The following is a 24,417-nucleotide window of genomic DNA, read 5'->3' on the forward strand; positions in this document are numbered from 1 at the left end:
CTCTGCACTCCTTCATGTGCCACTATGCCTTAGGTCTCGCTTCCGCTCTCATTGTACTTACCGCACCCCCGTTGATTTAGTGAGGGTGGGTGAGTGAATGAGTGTGATGGTGGGTAGGTGAGCGTGAGGGTGAGTGTGAGAAAATTTTGGAAAGATAAGATTTGGCACAACATTAAACAGGAACTTTTTTTAAAAGGCTGATGTATGAAAAGGAACAACTGGCTGAATAAAAGTGAGTAATAAATAAATGTAACCGTTAAAGAGTGTTAAAGGGTGAGAGTGTATATGTCTAGCTCATTCCCATCTGAGGGTGCTCTCTCTAAGTCTCACAGTGTCTGAGGGAGAGTGAATGAGCACCCTGAGATGGGAGTGAGACATTCTCTCAACCTTTCACATGCGAATGGTCGAATTTATTGAATGCTCATTTTTAATAACCAATTTATTGTTGTGACATTTTTTGGATCAGCAAGTTGGTTTTTTATAGGTCAGCTTTAAAAAAAACAAAATTCCTGTTTGATGTTGTGCCAAATGTCATCTTTCCAATATTGGTTCATCGACCCTCCAAGTGTGAGAAAAATTAAAATATGGCCTCCCCATGCGAAAAAGTTGGTCAAGCCTGTTCTAACTTATCTAGTCTGATCAGCCTATTGACCAAACATGGGAGAAGGTTCATTAAACATTTAGCAATGCAGGACAATTGTGTAACAATGAATGATACAGATTTCAATCTATAAAGCTGCAGGACTGTTGGGTTTTAGCTTTAAGGAATTACTCTGAAGGGAGCTCAGAAAGAGTTTTTAGCAATTTCTCAAAATAAAAAGTCAATATAACTTGTACATCTCAATATAACTCCCTCTGGATTGCTGTTTTCACACAATTTCTAAGCTCATTCTTCAAATTCCCCGGTGCCCCCGATTAAGTCAAGAGGAAATGTTGAATTTCTTGCAAGCATCTTCAGCTGCAAGTCCTGAGTGGATGATCTTATTTTGTTTGCTCTCAAAATTTTCACCCTCATGTGAATATCAGTTCTCAGCCAATTCGGTTCACTTCACATAATATGGAAAAACAGAACTAGACACAATAAAGGCGAAGGGCCCTGACAATATCTTGGCTGGAGTGCTGAAGGCCTGTGAAGCAGAATTATCTAACCTGGCTAATTACCGCCTTATTGGCCTCCTTCCAACCATCAGTAAAGTGATGGAAGTAGTCATCAATAGTATCATCTAGCAACACCTATTCATCAATAATGTGCTAACCACCACCCTGTTCATGTTCCAACAGAACCACTTGCCTCAAATCCTCCTCATAGACTTGATCCAGATGTAGAGATGAGAACTGAATGCCAGAGAGATGACTAACTGTCCTCCATATTGGGACCATATTTGCCAAAACAAAACTAATGTTAATGGACATGAAAGGAAAAACCCTTCAATGGTTGAGCTGCGCCTGATTCATTCCATCATAAGGTGAGATTGGAGTTGTTATATTATTGTCGCTCAACTCCATTCACAATCCCTACAATAATAAAGCAACACCAACTAACAGTAGAACCTGCACAACAAACAGAGTTGACAAGTGGTAGATAATTTTGAGCACGTGCTACCATGAACAGATCCTGCGGCCTTCTGCTATACTACCATCACTGACTTCTCCCACACTCAATATCATCAGCGACCAAGCTCAGACATTGAAACTCTGTGGCCATAAGTGTAGAGATGATACTTGGTATATTAAAGTAGCTCACCTCCTGGCCCCTTAAAATCTATCAATTTTTACAAGGTTCGAGTTCGAAGTCTGATGGATCCACTCGCCTGGATGGTTGCAGCCGCAACACCACTCAAGAAGCATTCAGAGCAGAGCAACTTACTTGCTTGTTGACTTTCATTCGACTCAGTAGCCACTGATACACTGTGTCTGCAGCATATACTATCTATAGCAGGGGTGGGCAAACTTTTCCGTGCAAGGGCCACATTCAGAAATTCACAATTTTAAAGGGCCGCATAGTATATTAATTAATAGTCCCGGTTGTAACCAATTAGCGTGCGGCATATACCTCAGTGCTTTCTCCGGCGGCATCCTGCATTTAGCCCTCTTTTTCTCTACTTTTCAAAAATGGCGCTTCACCCGGTTATGATTCTGGGCGCCTCATATAGAACATAGAACATAGAACAGTACAGCACAGAACAGGCCCTTGGGCACTCGATGTTGTGCCGAACAATGATAACCCTACTCAGGTCAACGTATCCACCCCATACCAGTAACCCAACAGCCCCCCCCCCCCCCCCCCCCCCAATTAACCTTATTAAAAAAAAGTTTAAATTTTTTTTTATGACTTGATCTTGGTGGGCCACATAAAGACCTTTGGCGGGCCGTAGTTTGCCTGCCCCTGATCTATAGGATGCACTGCGGCAACTTATCATGGTTACTTCAGAGTATTTCCCTCCACTGTGACCTATAGAAGAGCAACAATGCTGTACAAACACTGCCATTTTCAAGTTACCCTCTGACTCACACACAATCCTGACTTGGGTATGCGTCAATACTCTTTAATCATGGGGCTCATATCTTGGCATTCCCTTTTAACACCATGATGACAAGGGCTGCAGCAGTTTAAGGTGATGCCTGCCAACGCCTTGTCAGGGCAACTAGAAAAGTGCAAATGATAATGTCCTTACCAGAGTCATTCATATTCTAAGAACAGACTAAAATAACATTCCAACTCCTAACTCAGTGTAAGCAAAGACAAAGGACCACCAGCTATTAATACAAGTAAAGACTTTGAGACACTTCTGCTGTCACACTCTCAATTATGCAAATTTCTGTGTGACACATTAAAAGAAGACAAAGAAATCTAATCATTACCAAACTGTAGGAAAATCCTACCCACTAATTGAAAAAGCTTCTAATTATACTCAGAAGTCACAATTTAAAAAGTGCTTCTTCCCTTCTGACCTCTACTTGATCTGAAGAACTGCTAGCAGTAACTAGGTTTTAACAGGCTTCAAGAAGCCTCAGCAATTATCCCTGGAGCCTCAAAAGGGACGTACCAGATTACATACAATCACAATTTAGCAGTCAAATAAACATTGTGCAATACATTCGACAATGCTCATGTACTTAGGAAACAATCTATCCCTTGGAATCACCTCGATGGGAGATCTACCCCTTTCTTTTAGTCCAGGAAATCAGTCACTGGCCAAGTTAGTCGTGCTCCAAATGAGTTCCCTTTTGAAAATATTTTTATTGAACTTTTAACATTTTATATGAAACGCAACAACAGTAAAACATGTAGCTGCCCACAAAGGCAAACTCCTAGCAACAATTATACCAACTCTGCCTAAAAGAAAACATAGACCACCCTCCCCACCCCACTAACAGCCACCATCTATGATAGAATCCATCGATTGCCCCCCCCCCACAGTGAAACTTGACCTTCTCGAGGTACAAAATCTTCATCAAATTGCCCAACCACGATGCCGGACTGGCTGGTGTCGTCCTCCGCCGAGCCAACAACGAGGTGAAAGCTAGAGCATCCGCCCATCCTCAATTCCGGCAGGACCGACACCCCAAATGATCACTACCAATGGACAGGGCTACAGATCCACATTCAGGATTGCCGATATAGTGTTGAAAAAGGACCCCCAAAACCCCACCAACTTGGGGCAGGACCAGAATATGTGTGCATCACTCACACCTATCTTCAACCCCTCAAAAAACCCGACTCATTCTAGTCTTGTTGAGGTGTGCCCTGAACACCTCTTTGAGCGGCATCAAACTTAACCTCGCGCAGGATTACGTAACGTTCACTCCGCGGAGGGACTCATTCCACACCTCCTCCAAAATGGCTCCCAGCTCCTTCTCCCTTCACCTCCTCAACTGAAACACGCTTTTCCCCCATGATCCGTATGTATATCCCGGACGTGCTGCCCTCCTCCAACCCCACACAGGGGAGTATCCTTTCCAGCAAAGTAAATGGTGGCGCCTCCGGAAATGTCATAAAAGCCCACTTAACCCAATCAAGCAGCTGAAAGTGCCTGAACATATCCATCCTCTCAAGTCCTGCTTTATCCTTCAGCTCCTCCCAGCTGGAAAGCCAACCCTCCAAATACAAGTCCCTTACCCTTTCCAAACCCTTGCCTTTCCACGCCCCCAAATGTGGCATCCAATTTCGCTGGTTCAAACAGATGGGGCGGGATGCTCTCAGCCCGGGGCCGGCACGCGAGTCTCCGCAGAGCATGCGCGGATCCCGTGGCGCCCAGTTCGTGCCGGGATCAGCAGCTGGAGTGGCGTGAACCGCTCCAGTGCCGTGCTGGTCCCTTTTGCGGGCCAGAATTAGTCGTCTGGTCGGCCCATTCACGCCGCCGTAAAACGCGACGGCATTTACGACTGCGTGGACACTCTGCCGCAGGATTAGAGAATCCCGCCCAGGGTTCCTACAGATAGAGGCCCACCTTGATACTATCTGCTATTTCGTTGGGGCAAACAGTAGAGACGCCGTCACCAGAGCCTCCAAGCACACAAGCACAACCCCACACCCAAGTAACTTCCTGATCCCCAAATGAATCCAGCAGCTCCGCCACATTGGCTGCCCACTATTAAAAAGTTCAGCAGCACCAGCCCCACCGCTAACCTCTCCCTCTGCAGGACCCCGCTCTGAATCTGAGGAGTTCACCCCGCCCATGTGGACACTGTTATGAGCTATTCCAACCGCCACAAGTGAGTTTTAAATGTGCGCAGTGTGTTGTTCCTTGTGTCTTAATAAAGCTCGTAGTCTCAAAGTTGGAGAAGATGCTTTATTGTGAATTTGTTCTGTGTTCAGAGCTTAACTTGCAGCTACCTCAAATGCTGCCTGCCTGTGTCTGCCAGTCCTGCTGCCAAGTCCCCCTTCTGTGAAGTGTCTCCTCACTTCCTGTCCCTGTGTATTTATAGCTCTCCTGTGCTCCCTCAAGTGCTTGCTCAGTTGTATTGCATCTACTCAGATCTACAATCACCAAACGCAGGAGCTCATTTGGTACTTTTATGCAGAAAATGGATGACATCAATTGCAACCTAAAATAAGTACAATCCCTTTATTACCTACTGACCTTTCCAAGTTGTTAAACATTGGAGTTGTTGTTATGAAAACTATACTGGCCTCAGTGAGAACGAAGATTGAGACTCAAACTCCTAACAGACCTCGGAGCTTTTGCACATGTGCACCCTGGGAGCAGGCTACACATGTGGAGTTCTGCAATTTTTACGTTCTTTGGGCTAGCGTGCCTGTGCAGAATAAAAAAGGCCCGAAAACCAGGGTCAGGTGTCTGGGAGCAGAGTGCCACCTTCACCTTCAGGGCGGCTGACATAGCGTTGGCAAACCCCTGCCAGAATTCCTCAAGTTTTGGACACGGTTCGCAGGCCCACCCACACACTGCCCACATCTATCTTCTACCCCCTTCAAAATTGCTCATCCTAGCCACCGTCATGTGCGCCCTGTGGACCACCTTAAACTGAATACAGCTAAGCCTAGCGCACAACGAGGATACATTCATCCTCCTCAGAGCCTCCTTCCACAGCCCAGCCTCCAACTCCCGAACCAACTCTCCCCCCCACTTGACATCTTAACTATTCTCAAAGAAGTCAATGAATGGTTGACATCTCCAGACAAACCCCTCCACAGACCCTCTCAAGGCGAACTTAATCTTTTCCAGATATCGGGGTCCCTCCCAATCCATCAACTTGTAAATTTCTGACATTCCACCCTCCACTATCACTGTTCTTGACACCTCCTTGTCCTGTAGCCCCTGGGGTGGCAGGTGAGGAAAGGACGGTACCTGCTTCCGGACAAAATCCCTCACCTGCAAATACAGGAATCCATTTCTGGTGGGCAACTCAAACTCCTCCACCAACATCTCCAAACTCGGAAAGCTGCCCTCAGCACATAGATCCCCAAACTGCTCAATCCCCGCCAGTTGCCACCCCCAAAACCCCCCATCCAGCCCCCCCCCGGACAAACCGGTGGTTCCCACAGATCGGTGCCCAAACCGAGCCCCCTCCAGCCTCAGGTGCTGCCTCCACAGCCTCTACACCCTCAGGGCTGTCACCGCCACCTTGTGGAGTACCTGGCTGGAGAGAACGGCAAAGGCGACGTCAACAATGCCCCCAGACTTGTGTCTTTACAAGAGGCTGCCTCCATCCACTTCCATACTGATCCCTCCCGAACTACCGACTTCCTAACCATGGTTATGTTCGCCGCCCAACAGTTCATTAAATTCGGGGGAGCTAACCCATGCCCCCTCCCCCTCCAGCAGCAGCTTGTTCGCCCGCAAGGCTTTACCTGCCCAAGCAAACCCTGAGATCACTGCATTCACCCTCCTGAATAAAGCCTTAGGAATGAAGATCGGGACATTCTGATACACAAACAAGATCCTTAGGGGGACCGTCATCTTCATCGATTGCACCCGTCCCACCAGCGAGAGTACCCACCTCCTGAAATCCCCTTTCACCTGTTCCACCAACCGTGCTAAATTCAGCTCGTGCAGCTGCTCCCACCCACGCACCACATGAATACGAAACACCGAAAGCTCGGTTCTCAGTGTTTACTGATGTCTGGGTTGTCTTGGTTGCATCTGCCATTTATTGTGTTGTGTAGTGTGTTCGACCACAGTTAGCATGTCAATCCACATGCATCTTATATTTACCCTGCATGTTAGAGTATAAGGTAGATATTGTAAATAAAATTGACTTTGTATAATAAAGTTTACTTTTGATTTTTCACAACTCATGGAATCTTGAGGCTTTATACATGAAAAAGTGTCTCGAATCCCAAACTTTGTCTACTTGAAACACATATTATTGATCCCCAACCAAACCTCAACAAAAGCTTGAAAATCAAGTCAAGGATCAGAACAACTATGACACTGAAGAGTGCATTTTTCTTTTGGATAAATGTTAAAAGGAAAACTTCAGCATATCATCAAGGAAGAAATTGCGAGGCATCTTGATAGAAATTGTCCCATTGGGCAGACGCAGCATGGGTTCGTTAAAGGCAGGTCATGCCTAACTAATTTAGTGGAATTTTTTGAGGACATTACCAGTGCAGTAGATAACGGGGAGCCGATGGATGTGGTATATCTGGATTTCCAGAAAGCCTTTGACAAGGTGCCACACAAAAGGTTGCTGCATAAGATAAAGATGCATGGCATTAAGGGTAAAGTAGTAGCATGGATAGAGGATTGGTTAATTAATAGAAAGCAAAGAGTTGGGATAAATGGGTGTTTCTCTGGTTGGCAATCAGTAGCTAGTGGTGTCCCTCAGGGATCCGTGTTGGGCCCACAATTGTTCACAATTTACATTGATGATTTGGAGTTGGGGACCAAGGGCAGTGTGTCCAAGTTTGCAGATGACACTAAGATGAGTGGTAAAGCGAAAAGTGCAGAGGATACTGGAAGTCTGCAGAGGGATTTGGATAGGTTAAGTGAATGGGCTCGGGTCTGGCAGATGGAATACAATGTTGACAAATGTGAGGTTATCCATTTTGGTAGGAATAACAGCAAACGGGATTATTATTTAAACGATAAAATATTAAAGCATGCCGCTGTTCAGAGAGACTTGGGTGTGCTAGTGCATGAGTCACAGAAGGTTGGTTTACAAGTGCAACAGGTGATTAAGAAGGCAAATGGAATTTTGTCCTTCATTGCTAGAGGGATGGAGTTTAAGACTAGGGAGGTTATGTTGCAATTGTATAAGGTGTTAGTGCGGCCACACCTGGAGTATTGTGTTCAGTTTTGGTCTCCTTACTTGAGAAAGGACGTACTGGCACTGGAGGGTGTGCAGAGGAGATTCACTAGGTTAATCCCAGAGCTGAAGGGGTTGGATTATGAGGAGAGGTTGAGTAGACTGGGACTGTACTCGTTGGAATTTAGAAGGATGAGGGGGGATCTTATAGAAACATTTAAAATTATGAAGGGAATAGATAGGATAGATGCGGGCAGGTTGTTTCCACTGGCGGGTGACAGCAGAACTAGGGGGCATAGCCTCAAAATAAGGGAAGTAGATTTAGGACTGAGTTTAGGAGGAACTTCTTCACCAAAAGGGTTGTGAATCTATGGAATTCCTTGCCCAGTGAAGCAGTTGAGGCTCCTTCATTACATGTTTTTAAGGTAAAGATAGATAGTTTTTTGAAGAATAAAGGGATTAAGGGTTATGGTGTTCGGGCCGGAAAGTGGAGCTGAGTCCACAAAAGATCAGCCATGATCTAATTGAATGGCGGAGCAGGCTCGAGGGGCCAGATGGCCTACTCCTGCTCCTAGTTCTTATGTTCTTATGTTCTTATAAAGGCTCATCTCCTGTGCACCCCTACACCTGGTGGAGTATTCACTGTCAATCCTTTTTATTTATTTTTTATATTTACATGGGTACTGACTGAGCCAGCATTTATTGCCCATCCCAACTGCTGCTGAGCTGAGGGACTTGTTTGGTCATTTAAGAGGGCAATTCAAGAATCAACCACAGTGCTGTGGATCTGGAGTCACATGTAGGTCTGACCAGGTAAAGATGGCAGATTTCCTTCCCTAAGGGACATGAGTGAACCTGATGGACTTTTTATGACAATCGACAATGGTCTGTCATCATTAGACCTTTAATTCCAGATTTTTTTAAAAACTCAAATTTCACCATCATATTGTGCAAATAACATATTTATCTGAGAGACCATGTGGAAATCTAACATCTGTTGTATACTTTTAGTTCTGATCATTCTGCTGATCTATTATTTTATTGATCTGGTATCAGCACCACCATCTTCAACGACGTCTCATGTCTTTTTGTTCATGCCACCACGTGGTGATGACAGTTTGAGAGTCACAAGAGTTCTTGCCTGCTGCTTACAGCTCATGGATCAGATTAATACAAATGAAACCATTTTCGGAGCTGCCTCTCGATCAGGACATTGTCAATAAGAACCCTGATATCTTAATTCACACCAATGGGTCACTGATCATGATTGCGCTTACTGACCTGTATTGTTTTCCGGTCCAATTATGCCTAGTTTTCAAATCGCGCCATGGCCTCACCTCTCCGCATCATTGTAATCTCCTCCAGCGTTACAAATCTCCTCTAATTCTGGCCTCCTGCATGTCGCTAATTTTCATCACTCATGCCTTTCAGCTTTCAAGACTCTAAGAGCTGCTACAATTCCATCGGCAACCCTCTCCATCTCTCTAGCTCTCTCTCCTCCTTTAAGATTCACTGAAGCAACTCATCACAGTTACCTCATTAGCATGTTCTTCCAATGCGACTTTTAGAAGAGGCCATAGCAGCAACAATACGTTTTTGTAGACTTTTTAAAATGTTCTGAGGCATTTCACAGGGGCAATTTTGACACTGAGCAACAGAAGGAGGTATTGTAACATCTGATCAAAAGTTTGTTCAAAGAGGTGGGTACTAAGGAGAGTCGAAAGCACAGCCATTAATGGCTGAGCAATGCCAACTGGCAATGTGTAAGCCACCAGATTTGGAGAAGCACAGATGTTGTAGAGCTGGAGGTGGTTGGAGATAGGAAAGGGTGAGGCCACGGAGGGATTTGAAGACCAGAATGAGAATTTTCAAGCTGAGGCATTGTCGGACTGGAAGCCAATGAGTAGTGATGGGGGCGGTGGTTTGCAGAATGGGACTTGGTGTGAATTAGGAAATGGGCAGAGTTTTCGATGAGCTCAACTTTATGAAAGATGCAAGATGGAAGGTCAGCCAGATGAACAATGGGCGGGATTCTCCCCTACCCGGCGGGGCAGGGGGTCCCGGCATAGCGGAGTGGCGCCAACCACTCCGGCGTCGGGCCTCCCCAAAGGTGCGGAATTCTCCGCACCTTTAGGGGCCAAACCCTCACATTGAGGGGCTAGGCCTGTGCCGGAGCGGTTGACACCACGCCGGCTGGCGGCAAAACTGGCGCCAACGGCCTTTGACACACGGTGCCGGGGCTGGCCAAAAGGCCTTCGCCGGTTCGCGCATGCGCCGATGCGTCAGCTGCCGCTGACATCACCACCGGCGCATGCGCGCTGGGGTATTCTCTTCCGCCTCCGCCATGGTGCAGGTCGTGGCGGTGGCGAAGAAAAAGAGTGCCCCCACGGCACTGGCCCCCCCCCCCCGCCGATTGGTGGGCCGCGATCGCGAGCCTGGCCACCGTGGGGGCACCCCCGGGGTCCGATCGCCCCGCCCCCCCCCCCAGGACCCCGCTGCCGCCGCTGATCCCGCCGCCACCAGAGGTGGTTCTAACCACGGCGGCGGGATTGGCCTCTCAGCGGCGGGAATTCGGCCCATCGCGGGCTGGAGAATTGCCGCAGGGGGCTCGTGATTCCCGCCCCCGCCAATTCCCGGGTGGAGGAGAATTTCTGCGACGGCGGGGGCAGGATTTTCGCTGGCCCCGGCGATTCTCCGACCCTGCGGGAGGTCGGAGAAGTTCGCCCAATGTCTTTTCTGCAACAAGTGCTTATGGGGTATAATGTTATTCTTATATTTAACAAAGAAAATAGAACAAGTTCTGTGAACTGAAATATAATTAATATAACATTGATGATATGGTCTTCCAGTGGCGGCCATGAAGGAATAGGCCGCACATTTGGTGGCTCCCGCTCGGGTCGGACCTTTGGACCTTTTCCCCAATTTTTCTCGGATTTTACTTGGAAAATTGATAGTGGACGCGACCGTAAGGAGGGGTCCCACACCAGTGCATGGATAGGCGGACCAGGAGTGCTCGCAAAGAAAGAAATAGGCGAATATTGAAGGCCTGGGCTGAAGCTGCAGCGAGAAGAAGCATGGAGGACGACCGGAGTCCTGGCTCGACGACCCAGCGGTCGACGGAGCAGTTGATTAAATTTATCCAAGAGGGCTTGGCCAAGCAGAAACAGGAATGCTTGGACCCGATTAGGGAATCGATTGCTCGGCTGGAACAGAGATTGGATGCTCAAGATCGGGCGATCCAGAAAGTGGAGAAGGCACTGACTGAGCAGGAGGAACACCAAACAGCAATGGAGGTGGAGGTGGGGATGCTGAGAGACCAGCAGAAAAGGCTCCAGGAGGAGGTGGAGGTGGTAGGGAATAGGTCCCGCCGGCAGAACTTGAGGATTGTTGGTCTCCCTGAGGGGTCCGAAGGAGCGGATGCAGGGGCATATATAGCGGGTATGCTCGAGAAGCTAATGGGGGATGGGACGTTCACCCGACCCTTGGAGATGGACAGGGCGCCCAGAGCACGAAGGAAGAAGCCGCGTGTAGGTGACCTCCTGAGGGCGATGGTGGTGAGATTGCACAGGTACCTGGATAAGGAGTGTATTTTACGGTGGGCCAGGCAGACACGGAGCTGTAAGTGGGAGAACAGCATCCTGTGCAATTACCAAGACTTGAGCGCGGACGTAGCCAGGAGACGAGAGGGATTCAACCAAGTAAAGTCGACCCTTTTCAAGAAGAAGGTGAAGTTTGGACTGCTGTATCCGGCCCATCTTTGGGTCACCTATGAGGAGCAACACTTCTATTTTGAGTCGCCCGAGGAAGTGATGGACTTCGCCAGAAGGAAAGGGCTGGCAGGGGACTGAGGTGTTTGAACTTTGCAGCAGTGTTCACGTTAAAAATGTTTTTGTTTTTGCACTATATTAGTAATGCTTTCTGTATCGGTCCTGGAGCTGCTGCATATTTTTTTTATATAAGTTAAAGTTTGCATTTGTACTCGTGGGGGATGGAGGTGTGAATTTTCGATGTGGGGTTTTTCTTTTCTTTTTGTTTCTTTCGGTTAACTGGGCTGGGAATGTTTTCTCTTAAATTAGTGCGTCCGAGCGGTGGGGGGGAAACAATAGGTGGGAAAATGTTTGGCGCCATGGGCAGGAGCTACCAAGCTAGTTGGGCAGGCTGGCTCACAGAAGCGCAGTGGGGGGTGAGAAGATGTTATGCTTGTTAAAAGGAGCTGTTTTTACTGTGCTGTTATTGGGGTGGGGTGGGGGGGGGGGGGGGGCGAGAAGCCCTCCCGACCAGGCTGATCATATGGACCTAATCTGCCTGTCTGGGTTCCCTAGCAGCTCGGCCGGCGGGCAACACAAATGGCCATTGACTTTGGCCGGACCAGATTATCCAGCTGGTGGGCAATGGTGACCTGTACTGGCTGCTGGACAACCCAGCATCGGGGGAGCGGGTGGGAAAATCCCCACCAGAGAGAATTAAAGGCAGCTTCACATATTACAAAAAGGTGAAAAATACAGGGCGAAATTCTCCCTCCCCCACGACGGGTGGGAGAATAGGGGGAGGGCCTTCCCGACTTTTTTGACGCCCTCCCGCTATTCTCCCCCCCCCCCCGCCGAAATCCCGACAAGAATCGCTGCCGCCGTTTTTTTACAGCCGGCGGCGATTCTCAGCTGTTAGAAGGGCCGAAGTCCCAGCCCTTTACGACCTTTTTACGAACGGCAAACACACCTGGTCCTGCCGTTCGTAAAAACGTCGTGACAAACTCGCAAAAAATAACCATGGCACCGATTGGCACGGCAGTACCACGGCCGTGCCAAGGGTGCCATGGGCCCGCGATCGGTGGGCACCGATCGCGGGCAGCGGGCCCGATGCCCGCGCACTATTTGTCCTTCCGCCGCCCCGCAGTATCAATACGCGGGGCGGCTGAGGGGCAACCCGGCCCGCGCATGCGCGGGTTTCGCGCAAAAACGCGATGACGTCACCCGCGCATGCGCGGGTGGAGTCTTCCCACCTGCGCATGCGCGGCTGACGTCATATGACGCGTCAGCCGGCGCTAACTCCGGCAAGCGGGCTTAACGATTTTCGTTAAGCCCGACTTGTCGGAGCCTCCGACGTCGGGCTGCTAGCCCCGACGGGGGACCAGAATCGGTCCCCCGTCGGGAAGGGGCGCGCTGCCGTAAAACCCGCCCAGGTTTTACGGCAGTTTTACGATTTCTCCCGTTTTGGGAGAATTTCGCCCACAGTTCTGCAGGGATCAAGGATAAAACCACTGTTGATCACAACTTACATAAACCGGCGGGATTCTCTGCTTCGCTGGCAGCACACTCCCGCTCGCGGATTTCCCAATGGCGTGGCGGCGGCCACAATGGGAAACCCCATTGGCCGGCTGCCGGAATGGAGCATCCTGCTGCTGGCGGGTCTGGCAGGACGGAGAATCCCACCCACCATTCGGACTCGTGAATCAAAAGCACAATTTCTAAATTCGCAGATGACACCAAATTTGAGTTGTAATTCATACAAAGGAAGATTGTGACAAAATACACTAATTAACTTGAGACATGGACTGTGTAGTAGTTGGCCCCTTTAAGGGGCGATCTTCTGAAGGGACATGTGACCCACTCATCCAATCGGTAACTAGCGCAAGGGATCACCCGAGCAGAGCGCTCGCTTTTGCTCATTTAGATTCTATTTTTAAAAATAAATTTAGAGCACCCAATTCATTCCTTTCCAATTAAGGGGCAATTTAGCATGGCCAATCCACCTAGCCTGCACATCTTTGGGTTGTAGGGGCGAAACCCATGCAAGTACGGGGAGAATGTGCAAACTCCACACGGACAGTGACCCAGAGCCAGGATCAAACCTGTGACCCCGGCGCAGTGAGGCAGTAGTGCTAACCACCGTGCTGCCCTCTCAGTTGAGGCATGACTGGAATCACTGAATCTACATCACCCTGCAAATCATTGTTGTATTAATAAACGTTTAGAGGGTTTATATCTGGTGGAGCCAAGTTACTACATTTGGCAACAAGGATGGGATCATTCTGTGAGGGGCGAGAGTAATTGTTCCTGTGTCAAGAAGGGAATTGCTCCTTGCAGAGTTGCATAGTGCCCATCCGGGGGTTCAAAAATGAAGATGTTTTCCAGAAGCTATGTTTGGTGGCCAGGCATCGATGCTGATGTCGAGAGATGAGTGAAGCACTGCGATCAGTGCCAATTATATCAGTAACCTGCTGCAGCCCCAATGCACCCTTGGGAATAGTCAGGTCGGCCATGTCTGCGAGTCCACATAGGTTACGTAGAACCATTGTTGGGCAAGATGTTTCTACTATTAGTGGAAGCCCATCTCAAATGGCTGTAAGTATGAGAGGAGTTCCACAACTGCACACGCCACAGATTCGCCAGTGCTTTGCGTTCCATGGAGTACCTGAAATACGCATATCAGATAACGGAAAGGCTTTTACAAGCACCGAGTTTTAATGTATCATGTCCCCCAACGGGATGAAGCAGTTCAAAACTGCACCGTATCATCCCTCTTCCAATGGACTGGCTGAGTGGGAAGTCCAGATTTTCAACACTAGCTTGAAGAAACAATTAGCTACATCTTTGGAAACAAAAATAGCTTGGTTCTTCCCAGTGTACAGGGCTACCCCGCATTTCACCACAGGTAGATCACCAGCAGAACTATTGATGGGTCAACATTTAAGGACAAGGCCAAGTCTAGCATTCCCAAATTTAGCAGGGAGGATAAAGGCAAGACTGTGCAACTAAAAGAGGAACCATGTTTTTTTTTTAGAATTAGAACAGTACAACACAGAACAGGCCTTCGGCTCTCGATGTTGTGCCGAGCAATGATCACCCTACTCAAGCCCACCCTATACCAGTAACCCAACAACCCCCATTAACCTTATTTTTTAGGACACTACGGGCAATTTAGCATGGCCAATCCACCTAACCCGCACATCTTTGGACTGTGGGAGGAAACCGGAGCACCCGGAGGAAACCCACGCACACACGGGGAGGACGTGCAGACTCCGCACAGACAGTGACCCAGCCGGGAATCGAACCTGGGATCCTGGAGCTGTGAAGCATTTATGCTAACCACCATGCTACCGTGCTGACTAAATATGCAAGATCATTCGAAATAGGCGATCCAGTTTACGTGAGAAATTTTGGGAGTGGTCCAGGCTGAGTTCCAGGAGTTGTTGTGGCCGAGACAAGACCATTATCTTACGAAGTGACAGTGTACAAGACAGGATTTTGAGGAAACATGTGGACCATCCGCGTGGGCGAGAGGCATCCCAGGAACCAATGTTACAGCTTGATTTGTTATGGCCAGCTGGTGGTGTTGTTGGCTGCCCGAGAAGTGACATTTCCAATCAGCCTGTGACAGGCGGGAGTTTTGTTCCGACTGAAACAGAGGAGGTTGAAGTCTCAGTTCAAGAAGAGAGAACCCGTGTGACAGTTTCTACAGCAACTGCCCAACAGAAGCACCTCAGTCGGTGGAGTTGCAGCGCTCTGCGAGGAAGGGGCAGCCATCAGAGAGACTGATTAAAAATGTTCATTGTTGTAAATTATGGGGAACTCCATAAGTTTACTATCATTCTATCTGGTAAGGACGGAACTTAAGGGGGAGAGGGATGTTGTTGTTGGCCAATTTAAAGGGCAATCTTCTGAATGGTCATGTGACCCACTCGTCCAATCGGTAACTAGCACGCGGGATCACTAGCACATGTGGGCTTTTGCTCAGTTCGATCCCAGAGCCACAACTGAAAGGATTGAATCTGCAGCACACTGTGAATTGTTAAAAAAATTTTTTTTTAAAATAAATTCAGAGTATCCAATTCATTTTTCCAATTAAGGGGCAATTAAGCGTGGCCTATCCACCTACCCTGCATATCTTTGGGTTGTGGGGGCGAAACCCACGCAAACACGGGGAGAATGTGCAAACTCCATACGGACAGTGACCCAGAGCTGGGATCGAACATGGGAACTCGGCGCTGTGAGGCAGCAGTGCTAACCACTGTGCCACCGTGTTGCCCTCACACTGTGAATAGTTGTTGTGTTAATAAACATTTTTAGTTTGTTTATAACTGAAGGAGCCAAGTTACTGACGCATTTCCACACGCCTCTGCAGTGTGCTTCGGGCAGGCAGAGGCTGCCCACCATTGGTTGCAGTGGGGCTATCAACTGGGTTTTCCGTTCTATGTACGGATGTTGCAGAAGTCCTTAGGCATCCGAAAGAGGCTCTGTGAATGGTCCATCAATGTCACCCTTAGAGGAGAGCTGGCTCGCCATGTATGCAAAATGTTTTTCCATTGGTTTTGATGGAGGCAGAGACTGGATTTTGCCCTGGGGCTGATTGGTACATGGCTTGAGACTTCTTGAGGCTGAGACCGATTCTTTGGTATGCTTCCACTAATGTGTCAAGCATGGCTTGGAGATTCGAGAGAGAAATGGCATCTGCTTACTGAAGTTCCATGAGTGATGTCAATGTCGTACTCTTCTTGGATTTCAACCAGTCGGACCAGAATGTACCATCTACAAGATGCACTGCAGGAACTCACCAAGGTTCCTGAAACAGCGTCTTCCAAATGCACAACCGCTATCATCTAGAAGGACAAGAGTAGCAGATACCTGGGAACCCCACCATCTGGAAGTTCCGATCCAAGTCATTCACCATTCTGACTTGGAAAAATATTGCCTTTCCTTCAGTGTCACTGGGTCAAAATCCTGGAACTCCTTCCCGAATAGCACTGGGGGTGTACCTACACCTCACAGACAAGTGATTCAAGAAGGCTGCTCACCACCACCTTCTCAAGGGCAATTAGGGATGGGCAATAAATGCTGGCCTAGCCAGTGAAGCGCACATCTCGCAAATGAATTTTTTAAAAATTGTTCCCGCTAATAACTGTACTGAGAAGCAGTCGCCACAGTGCCAGAGGACCATAGGCTGCTCTCCCGTTTGAGATAGACACTATCCCGCTGACTGATAGTGATTTAACCTGAGGATAACTACACCTCCATTGAGGGGCAATGTTGAGAAGGCGGGGCCTTCACTGATAACTTCAGCCAGTACGGGAATTGAACCCGCACGGTTGGCATCACTCTGCATCACAAATCAGCCGTCCAGCCAAAGGTTCATAGAATTATCATAGAATTTACAGTGCAGAAGGAGGCCATTTGGCCCATCGAGTCTGCACCAGCCCTTACAAAGAGCACCCTACTCAAGTCCACGTATCTACCCTATCCCCATAACCCAGTAACCCCCCACTTAACATTTCTTGGGCAATTTAGCATGTCCAATCCACCTAACCTGCACATCTTTGGACTGTGGGAGGAAACCAGAGCACCCAGAGGAAACCCACACAGACACGGGGAGAACGTGCAGACTCCGAACAGACAGTGACCCAAGGCGGGAATTGAACCTGGGTCTCTGGTGCTGTGAAGCAACAGTGCTAACCACTGTGCTACCCATGTCTTCGAAGCTTTCATCGATAAACCTTAGATAAGAAGAGCAATTCTGAATAACTGGAATTATTCACTGACTCACTGAACAGAACCAAAAAACATGTTCAAGTACATATTCCTGCAGAAGCAATTTGAGTTGAACATTAATGATAAAGTAAAGCTATGAGTAGATTGACTGTATTCCATGGTATTGCAAACCACATAATTGAGACACATTTTATGCTACTATACTCAAGCGTGATACTTGGTTCTAATAGAGTAAATAGGAAATGTTCCAGTACTTTGACTTGATAGGAATTATTATTACAGTAGGAATTGATTGTAAATTATGTGCTAGTACTTAGTGTACATGTTAAATTTACTAACTTGCCGTGTCTTTTTTACTACCTCTGCCCTTAGAAAATATATGATAAACTCACGAGTCATAATCCTGGATGATTTGCCCCACTGCCCAAATGGCAGCAAGGTACTCATTTGATTCCATCGAGTTGATGTAATGCAGAGAGCTGGCCTCACGAGGGCTTCCATTGGATGCTGTGAAGTCAATCCCGACCTGAGAATAAAACACACCACAAGCATTGTCATTAGACAAATGTCAAATCCAATAACTATATCTCAAAATGATTATTTAGCCCTCTTCTGAATTGCGCTGGGGCATGAATCCATGATGCACTCGGCACCCACCTGTGTTTCTCTCAAATGTCAACTCATTAGTTGTGATCTTAATAACGAAGCGTCAACAGGTTACTCACTCGTTGAGTGAGTCTTGTCCTCATTAACAATGAACACTCATGAACAATCCATGGAGCACAATCAGGGACAGGACTTCTATGTTCCCTCCTCCCTCGAGTATTGCTAGTTCATGGTCCCTGTGGATGCTTACAGCAACTCTATTGCTGCCCTGGCTAAGATCTGCTACTCCAGCCTCTTAATTCTTCTGTGTAAAGCCTCAAACAATGTCTCTTTAGGAGCACATACTATATTCTACTTAACGTGCTGTAATGTTTCTGTTCTTACATAGGAGTACACCCCGACATTCAGGAAAGCCACTTCATACAAAAACTGTACATCTGATTCACAGTTTCTGGCTGTCATGTTTCAGAAACATCGCCCACACCTTAAATGACAGGAAGAGCCTCAGAATTCCAGGGGAGACAATGGTTCAGTGGTAATGTCACTGGACTAGTAATCCAGAAGCCCAGGTTAGTGCTCTGGGGGCATGAGTTCAAATCCCAACATGGCAGCTGGTGGAATTGGATGGTGACCAGCACAAATATCACGGACTGTTGTAAAACCCCATCAGATTCACAGGTGCCCCTTTTACGGGAGGAAATCTGGCCGACATGTGACTCCAGGCCCATCACAGCAATGTGGCCCGGTGATGGACAACAAATGCTGGCCTTGCCTTGTTAGCGACTCCCAAATCCCATTAAATCCCACCCCTGCATGAAATCAACGTTTACTGTAACCTTCAAGGGAACACACAGCTACACTTTCCTTTATGGCCTTGAAATAATGAGGGGCTGGTTTAGCTTACTGGGCTAAATTGCTAGCTTTGAAAGCAGACCAAGGCAGGCCAGCAGCACGGTTCGATTCCCGTACCAGCTTCCCGGACAGGCGCCGGAATGTGGCGACTAGGGGCTTTTCACAGTAACTTCATTTGAAGCCTACTCGTGACAATAAGCGATTTTCATTTCAAATAATAAAATCATGCAGCACTGTATATCAGATGATGAAGAATTTGATATGGCATGAAGGGTGTGCATGCTCTTTCCGTGTTGGGTAACCATATTGGTTAAAGCAGCAACGTAGGACCAAGGTGCCTACCTGAAACAACCACTGGGCCCATTGTAATACAAATTGGGAACCTAACACCCGGTTCAGGCCCCCTTGCTCATATTGGATCTCAGGCAAACAGCAGCCACACCCAGGCGGAGAGAGAGGCTGATGTGTTGACCTTTGCTTTGCTGATAGCCCGGAGGTGAGTCTTACTAGGGTGGGGGGCTCCGGAGCTGCCCAAGGCAGCAGGGTGGGTTAGTGACTTGGCCGAATTCCGGCATCTGGAGAAGATAAAGTTTGCCATTCGGTGTTCGAAGGAGGGGTTCCTCTTGAGGTTGTTCATCTCCTTTGTTTTTACTTTTTCTTTTGTGTTATAATTATTATTGTTTTATTTTATAGCTATATAATGGAGTGTGTGGGATGTTTAAGGTAGTGGGAGGCTTTGTTATATGATAGTTGAACAAATATGGTTGCCTTTTGTGTTTTGTATAGAAATGAAAACTCATTGAATAAAAATATTTTTAAAAAACAGCAGCCACGCCAACTTGCCAAATTCCCAGGTGACACAAAAATAGGTGGGACAAGAAGTTGCAATGAGGAAATAAGAGCCTTATAAATGGATACAGATAGGTTAGGAGAGTGGGCCAAAGTGTGGAGTTTACCATGGATAAGTGTGAGGTTATGAACTTTGGTCGAAAAAACAGAAAGGCAACTTATTATATAAATGGGGAGAGACTTCAGGGGGCTCCGATGCAGAGGGATCTGGGTGTTCTGGTGCATGAGTCACAGAAAATGAGTATGCAGGTGCAGCAGGTAATAAGGAAAGCAAATGGAATGTTGGCACTTATAGCAAAAGAAATTGAGTGTAAAGATAAGAAAAACTATACAAGTATTATGGGCCAGGATTTAGAGAACACCAAAGTATATCATGGAGTTCACCTGACCCACAGCTTTTAATAGATTTTGGTTATGGGGAGCACAAGGACCCACTTTCCAGGTGTTATGGTACAGAGATCTTAAGTATTTTTAAACAAAACAATGTGTATTCTATGAATCCAGTTAACAGTTTATAAACACACAGTAAATGTCTTATCAACTATCAACGCAAACCCCCCCCCCCACAAAGATACAGTACTCTATATGTAACCCTTAATAACTTTCCTAACAACATCCATAAGCCAAACACCCTTTCTAACAAAGACAGTGGGCGGGATTCTCCGGTATCTGGCAGGTGGGCCGTACTGGCGCCAAACAGTGGTGTGAACCACTCCGGAGTCAGGCCGCTCAGAAGGTACGGAATCCTCCACACCTTCGGGGGCTAGGCCGGCACTAGAGTGATTGGCGCCACGGCAACCGGTGGTGAAGGGCCTCCGCTGGCAGGCGCGAGTTGGCGCATGCGCAGGAGCGCCAGCGTGTTCTCAGAACCGCTGCCGTGATTCCTGTGCATGCGCAGTGGGTTTCTTCTCCGTGCCGGCCATGGCGGAGCTTTACAGCGGCCGGCGCGGAGGGAAAGACTACCCCCACGGCACAGGCCTGCCCGCAGATTGGGGGGCCCCGATCGCGGGCCAGGCCACCGTGGGGGCCCCAAAGTGGCTGTTTGCAGTGCCTTTGTGTTCCTTGCTGCCATATGCGGCCTGTCATAGCCAGACTAGCGCCCTTCCCGCCTTGTCCTTCTGCTACCCCCTGAGCCGGTCTCTCTCTCCCCTCCCTCCCCACCAAATATTCCCCCGTCCCACCATTAATCTCCCCATAATCCCCCAATTTATAGTGTTCTCATTGCTCCCCCCACCCCACCCCAGCTAGGTACCTTCTCCCCGATGGGAGATGTGCCACCCCCCCCCACCACCCTCCATCGCTCGTACTTTCTGGTGCTCGCTTACCCGCTAGTGTGGTGGCCCCCCTCCTGGGGCCGATCTGTACCACCCATGCCCGCTACATTTCAGTTACCCCTTCCTCCGCCTCACCCCCTCCTGCGGCCTGCTGCTCTCGCCCCCTCCTTTCTGAGATTTTGCGCCCGGGTTCAGAACGAGGCGGTACAGTCCCGCGCAAACAGTTTCTCATTCTCCTGATAAGTTGGGGTATCTGTTTCAACATTGGTTTTGTTGCTGTCCTCCCATCCCGTATTAGTGAACCAACACGTCTGCATCTGCCAGTGTGATAAAGTAATATTCCCTGCCCTGGAAGATCTCCTAGAGCTTGGCTGGGTACTGCATACCAAATTTCACATTGTTCTTATAAAGGGTTGCCTTGGCTCTGTTGAATTCTGCCCGATGCTTGGCCAGGTCAGCCCCAATGTCCTGATACATCCGGAGCGAGTAACCCTCCCAGTTCCAGGACCTTTTCGTCTTGCCCAGCTCAAGATCCTTCTCCTGTCCTGGCCCCGGTACAACTTCGCGATGATGGCCCTTGGCTGTTCCCCAGCCTTAGGCTTTGGCCGGAGTGACCGGTGGGCTCTGTCTAATTCTGGTGGTTTAGGAAAGCTGTCTCTTCCCACCAGGTTATCTAGCATTTGGGTCACACATTCCATAGGGTTCCTGCCCACGTTTCTCTCCGGTTGGTCCACTACGCAGAGGTTCTGGCGTCACGACCAATTTTCCTGATCCTCAACCTTCCTCCTTAATGTCCGTTGCGTCGGCACCAACCTTGCCATTTCCGTCTCTAATGCGGCAATTTGTTCGCTCTGGTCTCTCGAGGCTTTCTCTAGCTCCCTGATCGTTGTGTCCTCAGTCTCCAGCTGCCTTTTCCAGAGCCACCTACATGGTAATCAGTACCTCTGCCACCACCACTTTGACCATTGCCCTCATCTCCATCTTAATGGTCTCCTTGAGCACCCTCCATCCGTTTGTCGGCTTGGGGAGCCGCTTGCCATTTCCTTGTTTCTTCCCTCCAGACATTTGCTGCCTTTGCTTTCTTTTCGGCCCCTGGAGTTGCTGCATGTCTTGCCTGATGGTGTTGGAGGAGAGTGGGAGGGTGTTTTTTCCTAATTTTAGTGGCCTATTTTGGGATTAAAGTGCCTGGTCCCAAGTTTTCAGGAGGAGAGCCAGCTTTCGTGTGTCTGCTCAGCACATCCCCGTCACCGGAACCTCCTCCATTTCTTGACTTTGATGTAGCTGGGCTGCTTCATCTTTAGATCAGGGTCACAAACCTTTATATAATTTCCTACTTGCTGCAGTTTTCAGGTAAGTTTACTCAACTCTTTTCTCTTTTTCAAAATAATTTAGAGTACCAATTTTTTTTTCCAATTAAGGGACAATTTAGCGTGGCCAATCCACTTCACGTGCACGACGTTGGTTTGTGGGGGTGAAATCCACGCAGACACAGGGGGCTGGAATGTCCAAACTTGGGGCTATGTCCGCAGGATGCGTCTTATCTTACGATCAGAAAGTCTGTGCTGCCCCCGCACTGATTCTCTGTCCAGTGAGGGGCTAGCAGCCCCGCAGCGTAAAGTACCTGGCTTTACCTGCGGATACGGGCACAGAATGGTCGGGTCTGTGGCCACGCAAACGCAGGGCAGCTGCCTGTGCCGGCCGCGCCGCACAACACGGCGCCGGCCGTGCAGGGACCCGGCCTGTCAAAAACTGCCCCCCTGTAGCCAGCCTCGCCACCTCCGGACCACCCACCACCGGACCCCCCAGCCCCCGCTGAAGACCCCCTGTCAGCAGAACGACTCCCCCCTGACGTTGGTGGCGCTGGACTCAGTCCACAGCCACCATGCAAGATTCCCGAACGGTGTGAGCACATGTGTCCCACCCTGCCGGGGACTCGGCCCGTCGGGGGCGGAGCATCGGGGGAGGGCCTCAGGTGACGTCCTGAGGCTGTCCATACAGCGTGCGACGTACTCCACTACTACGTCCTTTTTGAGGGGGCGGAGCATCGCGAAAACAGCATGGCCCCCGATTCCGGCATAAATAGGGATTCTCCAGCCGATTGCCAAACGCGATTTTGCCGATGGGAGAATCCTGCCCAGGGAGTCACATGTCTTTTCTATTCACTCTTTTTAAATTCCTTTTATCAGAGTTACAAAGCCCTAATCCATCTCTTTGCTTGCTCAAGAAACCAATTCAAATTCAAATTGAATCCAACTCATGGTCCCCACAAGGGAGACATACCAGATCCACAGTAAGAAGTCTTACAACACCAGGTTAAAGTCCAACAGGTTTGTTTCAAACACGAGCTTTCGGAGCACGGCTCCTTCTTCAGGTGAATGGAAAGGCTTGTTCCAGAAATGTTTATATAGACACAGTCAGGGATGCCCGGAATGCGAGCACCTGCAGGCAATCAAATCATCAAAGATGCAGAGAGAGAGGTAACTCCAGGTTAAAGAGGTGTGAATTGTCCCAAGCCAGTTCAGTCGGTAGGCCTCTGCAAGTCCAGGCTTGTTGGCGGGGGCCGAATGTAATGCGACATGAATCCCAGATCCCGGTTGAGTCCGCATTCATGCGTGCGGAACTTAGCTATAAGTTTTTGCTCAGCAATTTTGCGTTGTCGCGTCTCCTGAAGGCCTCCTTGTAGAATGCTGACCCGGAGATCAGAGGCTGAATGTCCTTGACTGCTGAAGTGTTCCCCAACTGGAAGGGAACAGTCCTGCCTGTTGATAGTCGCACGATGCCCGTTTATTCGTTGTCGCAGTGTCTGCATGGTCTCGCCAATGTACCACGCTTCGGGACATCCTTTCCTGCAGCGTATGAGGTAGACTACATTGGTCGAGTCGCACGAGTATGCGCCGCGTACCTGGTGGGTGGTGTTTCCACGTGTAATGGTGGTGTCCATGTCGATGATCTGGCATGTCTTGCAGAGATTACCCTGGCAGGGTTTTGTGGTGTTGTGGTTGCTGTTCTGAAGGCTGGGTAATTTGCTGCAAACAATGGTTTGTTTGAGGTTGCGCGGTTGTTTGAAGGCCAGTAGTGGGGGTGTGGGGATGACCTTGGCAAGATGTCCATCCTCGCTGATGATGTGTTGGAGGCTGCGAAGAAGATGTCGTAGTTTCTCCGCCCCAGGAAAGTACTGGACGACGAAGGGTACTCTGTCAGTGGTGTCCCGTGTTTGTCTTCTGAGGAGGTCGGTGCGGTTTTTTGCTGTGGCGCGGTGGAACTGTCGATCAATGAGTCGAGCGCCATATCCCGTTCGTACGAGGGCATCTTTCAGCATCTGTAGGTGTCTGTTGCGCTCCTCCTTGTCTGAGCAGATCCTGTGTATACGGAGGGCTTGTCCATAGGGGATGGCTTCTTTAATGTGTTTCGGGTGAAAGCTGGAGAAGTGGAGCATCGTGAGATTATCTGTGGGCTTGCGGTAAAGCGAGGTGCTGAGGTGACCGTCCTTGATGGAGACGAGTGTGTCCAAGAATGGAACTGAATTTGGAGAATAGTCCATGGTGAGTTTGATGGTGGGATGGAACTTATTGATGTCATCGTGTAGTCGTTTCAGTGATGTCTCGCCGTGGGTCCAAAGGAAAAAAATGTCATCGATGTAT

The 24,417-nt window shown here is 48.7% G+C and overlaps 1 protein-coding gene across 3 annotated transcripts in view; it reads right to left on the minus strand.

Moving 5' to 3' along the window:
* The window catches only part of cpne2 (copine II), a 360,136-nt gene that overhangs the window by 152,823 nt on the left and 182,896 nt on the right, over positions 1 to 24,417 (minus strand). For all 3 annotated transcript variants that reach the window (XM_038806867.1, XM_038806868.1, XM_038806869.1), the window contains exon 11: positions 17,588 to 17,721. In XM_038806867.1, the coding sequence (XP_038662795.1) occupies positions 17,588 to 17,721 (134 nt within the window). The remainder of the gene's footprint in view (positions 1 to 17,587; positions 17,722 to 24,417) is intronic.

Source organism: Scyliorhinus canicula, chromosome 9 (assembly GCF_902713615.1).
Source record: "Scyliorhinus canicula chromosome 9, sScyCan1.1, whole genome shotgun sequence".
Lineage (NCBI taxonomy): Eukaryota > Metazoa > Chordata > Chondrichthyes > Carcharhiniformes > Scyliorhinidae > Scyliorhinus > Scyliorhinus canicula.